Source organism: Serinus canaria, chromosome Z (genome assembly GCF_022539315.1).
Source record: "Serinus canaria isolate serCan28SL12 chromosome Z, serCan2020, whole genome shotgun sequence".
NCBI lineage: Eukaryota > Metazoa > Chordata > Aves > Passeriformes > Fringillidae > Serinus > Serinus canaria.
The window spans coordinates 28967778-28977788 of NC_066343.1; the positions used below are offsets into that span (position 1 = coordinate 28967778).

The window sequence follows — 10011 nt, forward strand, 5'->3', positions numbered from 1 at the left end:
AGTAGCCAAGGAATACTTGATACTACTCAGCATACAGAACATGAAAAACTGTTTAAAACACAGATACCATTATAATTATTATCTCTTGTGTACATATTAAGCCACATGTGTTTAATATTAAGCACAAGTATTATTGCATGACCAGAGCAATGCATATGAGATAGTTTGTAACTCCTTGCTAATACAAAACGATTAGTTTTGTTACCTTCTCTTGGCCATGAAAATTAGGAGTATTGTATTTGATTCATTCTGGTCAGAAGCAGAGCTGGGGAGAATATTCTGCTTTCATTGAGCTGTCAGACTGCCCCTGAGAAAAAGAAAAAGCCAAACATCTCCAGTATATACTTCTAAAACAGTTTTACTTAATAATTAACACTTGCATAGATAGTTGCGGCCCACAGCCAATTTTATTTGAACGCCTTGCCTCTGAATTCACTTTTGTTTATGTATTCTGATTTCCTTTTAATCCTAATTCCAGTTTGGTTGCATAACAATAATGTCCTTTTGTCCTTAAAACCCTTACACAGGGTCTCAAACTTGGCTTTGCTTTAAGGTGGTTTTGGTTTATTAATGATACAGAACTATTTGTTACCCCACAAGCACAACTCAGTTCACTCCTCCCTAAATGTCTGCTCCTACAAAACAAGGAAGAAGAGACACCAGAATAGCATAAGGAATCTAAACATACGTGAGTTTGCTTTTCAAGCAAACATTTCCATTTCCAAGCCATCTAGTAAACACTTTCCTTCTATCTTTTTTTATTTCACTTGTTTCTACTGTGTTTATTACTCTGTTTGGAACTCTACTGTCAGTAAGTCAGTCCAAACAAGGGAGTAATGAGGTTGGAGGAACGTATGCTCATACTGTATAATTGCATAAGCTGCTTCCTGTACGCTGGGGTTACGATTTGCATTTTCATCTATTAAATACCTTGTGTTCTAGATCCTTCTCTCTGACTGTGAAACATATTTGGACATCTCCACTGTGGCACTTTTCCAACTTTATACAAACACTGGAAAGCAATCTCGCTGAAAGCAGACGGTTTAGTATGACTTGGTTATTAATTTTTAAGGAAGAGGTTCTGTGATGTGGGACAAGAGAAGTATTTTAATTGACGGGAGGAGCTACCTACCACTCATGCAAGTATTAGAACTACTTAAAATGTCTTCATCTGCATTTCTGTACATATGTATACACATATATATATGTGTGTAATATATATATATATGGTTGTGTAGATATATATATATATATATATATATATATATATATTATATCTATATATATATATCTATATTTAAAAAATTCCGCAGCCGGCATGTTCTTTTCTCTCAGCGTTCATAGCACACTCTGCTGGTTGTTTGTCGAAAGTTAATGCCAAGCGAGGACGACAAGCTAAAAAGAAATAAAATGTTTTAGGACACAGGAGAAACACAATCCATGCAGGTAATTACCGCGGGCATTTGAACGGAGAGGGACAAGGGACGTACTCTGGGAGCAGCAAGGAAGGTTTGGCAGGAAACAAGTTTAGTTTCACGGAAGAGAGCGAGCTTTTCTTTTCTTTTCTTTCCTTTTTTTTTTTTTTTTTTTTTTTTTTGGGGGGGGGTGTATGGGGGGTGGGGGGGAAGGAAGGCTTCTCCCTGTGCTGAGGTCATCCCGTTTCAGCATGGAGGCAGGGAGCACGCATCTGTGCCAGTGCCTCCATTTCCGTTTCTTCAAGGACAGGGCAGGCACTGCCTGACGGGCGGGCGAAGATCACTGGCTGCTCGGCATTAAGTGGCTTTATATGAAAGTGGCTTAGAGCCACATTTGCATGACAAAGCCATTTGCGCGTCCCTCGTCAGTAAGGGAGGTTGCAGCCTCCATTTATCCTCCCTTGCATGGAACACGCGAAACCATTAAGGGCAGGACGGGGATTTTGTTAGGAAAGCCCTCCTTGCCCGTGCCGAGCGAGGCTGGGACACGGCGGGCTGCGCACAGCAGGAGCAAGGAGTGGGGAGAGCGCTCCTGCACAGTTTTCAGGGCAGAAAACGTGGCCGGGGCCGTTTCCGGCCGAGCACCAGCCTCGCGCAGGGATGTGGCGGGGCCGGGCCGGGCGGACAAAAGGGGCATTGCTGGGTGACGCTGCTGAGGAATTCCTGCCGGGCGGGGCGGGATTTATGGCTTTTTTTTTTTCCACGGGGCCGCTCAGGCCCTAGGCGGGGGACGGTGCAGAAAGCGCAGGGTCATCATCGGCTCCCCTCCCCCAGTCCGTCCCCTCCCCGGTCCCGCGGTCCCGGTCGCGGTCCCGATCACGGCATAGCCGCCCCCCCGGCCGACACCGGCCCCCACCCCGGCCCGCGCGCGCCCCCCGCCCCCCACCCCCGCGCGCCACGCGGGCCGCGGGCCCCGCCCCGCCGCCTGGCCGCCGCGCCGCTCCCCCTTCCCCTCAACCACCTCGAGCGCTCCTCCGTCCCTGCGCTCCCCGCGCGGCGGCGGCGGGGCGGGGCCCCCGCCCTGGCGGCTCGCGGGGAGGGGCGGGGCGGCGGCAGCGCGCCTGCGCGGGCGGCCTCGCCCCTTCTGTGGCCACCCCCGCCCCTCGCCCTGCGCAGGCGCAGTGCGGCGGCGGCTCGGCGAGGGGAAGGGCGAGAGCGGCTGCCGGAGCGGGGGGGACCACGGGGCTCCGTCGCTCCCGCCGCCGCCATGGCGGGCGCGGCCCCGGCCCACGAGCAAGACCACGAGCAGAAGATTTCGACTGCGGCGGGCGAGCGGCCGCACCTCTCAGCGGCGGCGCTGGCGAAGATCGAGCGGAACCGGCAGCGGGCGCTGGCACTGCGGCAGGCGCGGCTGGCGGCCCGGCCCTACCCTGCCGCAGGTCGGATGGCGGCGGCGGCGGAACGGGCGAGTCCCCGCGCCCTTTTTTCTCTTTTTTAGGGGGGAGGTTTCGAGAGGGGAAAGGTGTGGGGTAAAAGGGGCTCCGCCGGCCATGAGGCGGTGGGGGCGGCGGCGGCGGGGGGGGGGGAGGGTGCGGTAGGGTGGCTGGAGCGGAGTGGCGGCTGGGGGGGGGGGAAGAATCCGCCGCGGCGCGCGAGGGGCCCCCCCCTCCCCCCACATGTGTGGGGGAGGGGGGGGCTCTTGCACGCGCGCGCTCTCCGCGCGGCCCCCCGCCTCGCGCGCGCGGCGCGGTGGGGGCGGCCGCGCGCGCCCCCTGCTGGCGGCGGCGCTTTAACGCAGCACCCGCCTCGTTTGTGCTCCTGCAGGCGGCGGCGCGCGGGCGCGGGCCCTCCCCAAGGTCGTGGACACGGGAGGGGGATTCTTCCTGGAGGAGGAGGAGAACGAGGAGAAGGAAGAGCGCGGCGCCGGCGAGAAGATCGTGCACCCCCCCGGTAATTAAGATAAAAAACGTGTAGGGAGCGGCGGGGGTTTGGCAGGGAGGAGGCGGCGCCGCGTGCGCGCGGCTGGCGGGGGAGGGCAGGAAGGCGCGGGGGCGACAGTGAGCCGGCTCCGGCCGCGCCAGCGGGGCGGGATGGATGGGCGCCTTTTTTTTTTTTTCCCGGGCTTTTTTTACTCTCCTTTCTTACCCTCTTTTTCTTTCTTTTTTCTTTTTTTTTTTTTTTCTTTTTTTTTTAAGTGCTGCCATCTCTTTTCCTTCTTCACACGTTTTTCTGGATGTGCTCGATTAGTGGCGCGTCCGATTCTTTTCAGCATTAAATCGGCTATAGTAAATGCGCGGTAATTAAAATGAAGAATTTTAAGCCGCAGAAGTGGGACACAGCCAGTGCCCTTGGGTATAGCACATTTTAATTTTTTTTCTTCCCGATAAACGTTATTTCTATTATTTCTTTCGGGGAGTTTGAATTTTAAGACCGACATTAGCGTAAATTTTCGCGGCTTCGTCGGTTGTAGGAATTTTAAGATTTATGTGGTTTGTGCCAAGACCGGAGCGCTGCTGCAGTGCCAGCTTTTATCGTTATAAAACGTGCTGGCGCCAAGTTACTGATCGTTCGGTGGAGGATTTCAGCACGTTGCCTTGCGATATTCTCCCCCCCAAAAAAAACAAATGGAGAAGTAAGGGTCCCAATATAGATCGACTTTCTTCTCTGGGATTGTCTTTGTCTTGCTTTGTTCTGCTTGAATCAGCTGCGGGGCTGTTGGTGCAGTGTATCTCTTTGTTAGAAATCAGCACCAGATTTCATTAACGGTGTAAACAATTAGCAGCCCTGCTTCTTTTGATGGGCTAATGTTTAACAATAAATTAAAGTAGATCTGGGATGCCTTTACACTGGGCGTATTTTTTGCTGTGTAATTCATAACGTCATTGTCAATAAAATGTCTTCGTGTTCGGGAGCACTGCCTTAAATGATGGAATGTGATGTAAGAGTATGAAATGACTGAAGTACTGAGCATCCGGCTGTCGCTAGTAGGACTGAATTTACATAAAATGTCGTCTTTGCTGGATCGGATCTGCTATAAATGCAAACGCAATTAAAATATATGGTGCTGCATGTTAACCACTAATCTTCTGCTTCAGGTGTTCCAAATTTCACAGCACTGCATCGCTTTCAGATTTCAAAACTGTATAGAAATGTTAATTTTCTGATAGAATTCCAATGTTACTGTTCAAGGAATGTTCTTATACCTGTTAACCGAATCGGTGTTTCTTGGTGTCCTGTGAAACATAAAAGCAGATGGTGATGACGCTGGAGGTGATCCACCCGTTGAGGATGCGGCCAGAAGCAGTGGCTGGTGCTGAGATGAGTCTGGGCTTGGAGCAGTGCTGAGAGGGCTTGGGGAGAGGATTGTAGTGGAGCTCCATCCCCATTCCACTCCTAGCAGCTCTCTGGCCATCCACCTCCGTTTCTGCCAGCTGGAACGGACAAGAACCTTGCCAACTGCCCCGGGCTTCCACTGAGCTTGTTTAGGGAGAGGCAGGTGTGGCTGAGCTAGGGAAAAAACTGGAGCAGAGCTGAGACAACTCTGATGCCAGCGCAGTTCCTGTAGTTTCCTGCTCTAGCCACCCTCTTCAAACTGAATCCCTTCTCTGCTTCCTCCCGTTTCTGCCCACATGTCCTCTATAACAGGATATTTTGGAAGGGTCAGAACAGAGGAAGTGGCAGGAAAGGATTTGAAGCACTTTGTGGGAGAAATGTGGAGAATTCTTTTTTCAACGTTGGTTAAGTTAAATATACATTTAAATGTTAAAGTTAAGTACTTAACGCTGAACTTAAAACATTCCAATATACATGGAATTGTGTGGTAATGGGTTTGAATTTGTACTGTATTGTTCTGAAAAACTTTGATAGAGTGAAAGTAGTTTGTAATATGCTTATATGAATTCTAGTAAAATTGCCTGTAATACCAATTCTAGATGCTTGTTTTTATCATTGTAGTCCCTTTAAAAAATATTTCTTTTCATTAGCACCCGTGCTAGAATTTGACTATCTCATCTGTGGAGACTGTGGCAAAGAATTCATGGACTCCTACCTTATGCAGCACTTTGATTGGGCAACATGTGATAATTGCAGGTATTACAAATAATCAGGAGATAAAAACACTATTTTACATAAAGATTGCTGGCTATAATTCAGTGAGTTACAGTCGTTTAAAGAGACTGTCAGCAAGAGACATATTTCAGTAACTTTGAAAAAAAATGTAAATTTGACTGATACCCTGTGCAAGTTCCATTATGGAATTGAATCACAAATTGTCTCATAAGCCTGCCTTAGGATAGTTTCCATCGGTGGATTTTCACAACCCTACGGAAATGGGATGTCATGAGAGCAGTTGGTGTGTTTTGTCAGTGTGAAAATTTATGTCTGGCTGCAGACTAGAGCCATTTGAAAACCTAAAGCAACACAAATATCCACTCTCTGAAGTGGAGCAGGGATTAGGAGAGTGTTTGCGGTCCCTGTGTTTTAACTCAAGTAAAGTTGGTACTTTGGTCAGCATGGGCGTGCTGGAAGCACAGCAGCCAAAGGGCAGAGTCCCCATGGGAGGTTACTGGTTGGCCTGCGAGGTAAGCATTTTGACCTTGAGAGAAGAGCAAGCTCTTTTAACACAGAAAACGCTCCAAAAGCCATCAAGATAACCAGGGCAATGAAACCAACTGCAGCAGCTGGTTGCCCATGTGTGTAAGAATGAATTGGGTGAATGAAATGAAAAAGCAGTTGGTTCTGGGAGCCTACCCATTTACTGCAGGGAGTCGTTAGGGATGTGCACATGGTGTAGGCAGTTGGCAGTCATATTGGAGGCAAAGTTCTGTCTCAAAAGTTACAGTGGGTAGGAAAAGGATGATAGGGACAGGACTTGGAGCCTGTGGAGTCTTTGGTCTAAGCTCTTGCAGCTGATGGCTGGAGCGTCCTTGGTGCATTAGCTGTAACTGAACTTTGAATTCTAGTGAAGCTACATTTACAGCAGTACTTCCCTTGATTACCGTTGTTAGCACTTAATGTTTGGGAGATCATTTGGCTCAAGCGATTCGATTCAAGTTGTACTTCAGTCAGGATTGCGTAAATGTAATTTTTTCCATTAACTCATAAATGCTGCTGTGGTTAGGGAGTTTTTCCTTACCTATCTGGTAGAGGCTACAGTCTTTAAAGAGCCTTTATTTTATGGTTGCCTACTGTCTTGCATTATAGAAAGAAGTGCTCTGTGTTGCTAATCAGTTTCTGAGATCTAGAAGCATATGGAGTGTGTATATTCTCAGGTGATCTGACCTGTCTCACATTACGCATTCTTTGTGTCTTGACCATGTGAGGCTCATGCTTCTGTCCTCTTGGATTTCATCTGAATTAAGTGAATACCTGAAATTATTCATATTCGTTTTAAGTTTCAGTTATTTCCTCTTGTAAGAAAATAGAAGAAAAGCCTTTCTAGAAGAGCAGGCTTCTCAGTCTGTTTGCTGAAATGGGAATTTTTAAACACTTAATTTCAGTAAATCTAGTCTGGAATTCAGCTAGGTTGTTGGAATCCAAAGTTATTTGCATGCATAAAACACTGAGGGTATTAGAGCTACCTGTATTTCAGGAATGTTAGGAGAGATGGGGACTTAGATGTTAATAACCTGTAGTTTTAGGGTGTAGCTTTCTCATCATTATTTTACATCTTGCAGAGATGTTGAAGATAAACATAAGCTTATAACAAGGACAGAAGCAAAAGAAGAGTATCTGCTTAAAGACTGTGACTTAGACAAGAGGGAACCAGTGCTCAGATTCATTGTGAAGAAAAACCCTCATAATTCACGATGGGGTGAAATGAAACTTTATTTAAAACTACAGGTATAGAAATTTACTGTGTTTCAAACCTTTTTTAACCTTCATACAGCTTTGGTTGTCACTTGGTACATAAATGGTTTTGTCAAAGCTAAGTGTGATATGTATAGCTTGTTATAGCTAATGGTTGCAGTCCAAGTTGTGAAAGTGTCTGGTTTTGAGAGCATTTTTAAGATGTTCACTGAGCAGAACTTTAGTGGGTTGCACCATTACAAGTCACAAAGCACACGGCCCTTCAGTTTTTCTCTGCATTGCATGGGGCAGCTGCAGCTGTGTGTGGCCCTTTGTAGCTGTGTTCACAGCTTTGCCTGCAGAGGTGTCAGGAAAGGCAAGTGGATTTCCCAGGGCTCTTGTCATTTCTTGTTTGGTACTTCATAGCCATTGCACTGCTTTAGTAAAATATGGACAAAATTAGAGTTGGATTTAAGTTTTCCTAAGTTACATCCAGCTGATACTAAAGACCAGTGTTGCCTCTTCCTGTGGAAGGAGGGCAGTCTTCTGTGAGTCAAGAGCAGAGACAGGTGGGAGGCAGAGTAAGATTGGTTGGTTTATGTGTGTGTAGGGAAAAAATAAATTTGTAAGTAGAATAGTTTACTTTTATCGTTTCAGGAAAAAAAAGGCATTTATGTCCATCCTGTAGGTAATCAAGCGTTCACTTGAAGTCTGGGGTAGTGAAGAAGCATTGCAAGAAGCAAAGGAGCTCCGCCGTGATAGCAGAGAGAAGATGAAACAGAAGAAGTTTGACAAGAAAGTTAAAGGTAAAATTACATATTTGAGTACCTGAAGGGAAGTACAGTTCTGTTTAAACCTGTGTCTGCATCTGAATAAATTACTGAGAAGATACTCGGTGTGGTAAAATGGAGGTTTTCAGGACTATGGTGAGCCTGGAGCAGTCTAGTGTGACCACATAGATGACTATTTTGGGCAGTGTTGGACTGCAAAGCTTGAGGTCCCTTCCAACTTTTTTCCCCTGTTGCCCTGTGGACATTATGTGACAGAAATCAATTACAATGGTTCATTATAGTGTTTTTCAAATTTTTGTGTATGACCCAGAATGTGCCATGCATTGCTTCTGATACTTTTGACTAGTGGAAGACAGGGATTTTTTTGGCCATGGGTTATACTTCTGTGATAGCCTTCAGGTGGAATGACTGTAATGAAAATGGCCTTTCCTGTTGTTCACAGTATTCCTAGCTGCTGTGTTTACTGCAAATTGCTCTACAGGTTTTTTCTCTGATAAATTATTATTTAGAGGAGTATTTGATGGGTGGAACCTTTTGTACCACCTATAGCATCCATGCTTTGCTTTGGGGGGGTGGTTACAAGGGCAGAAAACTTGAGCTGGCTGTACTAGGGTTGTCTGAAGGAGGCAGAACTTGGGCTTGCACAAATAACCCGTCTGGGCCATTGATGTTGTGCACACAGAAGGACTGGCAGCAGACTGTAGCCAAGATGCCAGAGTTCAGTGCAAGTACAGGCCTTAACGTGACAAAGTTTGCAGCCTGAATGGCTCGGCTCAAAATGTGACCACATTTTGCTGCTCAGTATTCTTGCCACCCGCTTGCAACATCCGGATAATATCTTGGGCCCTGCTGCCAGCTTGTGCGCTCTAGAGAACCCGCAGATTTCACTGCGGATGCTGCAGAGGCAACTCATGTTACTGGGCATAAAGCTTAGAGAATGCCAACTCATTTGGGAGGCTCACTGTGACCTGAATGAAAATGACTCTTTCTTGGTCATGTAAAATAAATGAGGTGTTCTATAAAAACTTTTCCTTTACGTTCCACCAACCCCTTTTGGATATCTTTGAATGGCTTTGTGTGAAAAAGCAGAAGCAACTCATCTTTAGTCCAGATGGAAAATCTTTGCCTATGAGATCCCATGACAGTGTAGTTCTTGGCCTTTAAAATATGCAAATAAGGTGAGGATTGCAAGGCAAGTCAGAGCTTGTTCTTGCAAGAGCAGATTTTTTCCCAGACCTTGTGGAAGATGGGCAGCAAGCATATTGTCATCTATAGGCCTCAAGAAGCTGGTTAGCTTGAGTTTTATTGAACACTGTTTAGGATTTTTTAAAATCTTAAAACTTTCTTGTATTCTTTACCAGAACTCCGCCGTGCCGTAAGGAGTAGTTTGTGGAAGAAACAAGCCAGTATCCATGAACATGAATATGGACCAGAAGAAAACATTGATGAAGATACATATAAAAAGACATGCACTGTGTGTGGCCATGAATTAACTTATGAGAAGATGTAGTGTTAACCTATTTTTTTTTAAATTTTACTTTGTTTTTAACAGTATTTTGTATTAAAGTCAAATAAATTCTAATTATGAACAAGCTGTTGCCAAATTTTGTGAAGCATTATATTTTTCGGTTGCAAGAAGCTCTGTGAAGAATAGTAGGCTTTGGCCTTTAAGCTAAATCTGAGGGTAGACTATGGCAGCAGTTCAACAATTGGTATCCTCTTGGTCAAAAGATGTTAAGTTTGTATCATTGTACTGGATGCACTGATGAAATTGGGGTGAACTTCCCATGGCTTTTCTGCACCCATCAGGAAGAAGGCTTATTTTCTGTTTTCTGGTTTTCAGTTCCTGGTCATGGGCAGGCAAAGGGCTGGTAGAGCAGCAATTCTGGTGGTTGGAGGCCATATAATGATGCAGGTTCTCCTTTGGCTCAGATGCACAAGTCCGTAAAGGAGAATTCTCTTTTAAAAGGAAAGCTGCCTGCCTTCTGGGGAGCTTCTGACATATATCTACTGTATTT

At 46.3% G+C, this 10011-nt stretch overlaps 1 protein-coding gene across 4 annotated transcripts; it reads left to right on the forward strand.

The window, feature by feature from the left end:
* Positions 1 to 1425: 1425 nt before the first annotated feature.
* Positions 1426 to 9585, forward strand: XPA (XPA, DNA damage recognition and repair factor). Of its 4 annotated transcripts, none has more exons than XR_007780473.1 (7): positions 1426 to 1446; positions 2592 to 2880; positions 3240 to 3365; positions 5399 to 5504; positions 7091 to 7256; positions 7860 to 8008; positions 9355 to 9423. XR_007780473.1 is itself a non-coding variant. In XM_050987019.1 (7 exons), exons 1-7 carry the CDS (start codon positions 1441 to 1443, stop codon positions 9501 to 9503), a joined length of 960 nt encoding a protein of 319 aa, XP_050842976.1. In that variant the 5' UTR covers positions 1426 to 1440; the 3' UTR covers positions 9504 to 9585. The 4 variants fall into 4 exon arrangements, 3 of the variants coding, with proteins under 3 accessions (XP_050842976.1, XP_050842978.1, XP_050842977.1); XM_050987019.1 differs by having other exon boundaries at positions 7891 to 8008; positions 9355 to 9585; XM_050987021.1 differs by lacking the exon at positions 5399 to 5504 and having other exon boundaries at positions 2592 to 2854; positions 7891 to 8008; positions 9355 to 9585.
* Positions 9586 to 10011: the final 426 nt, after the last annotated feature.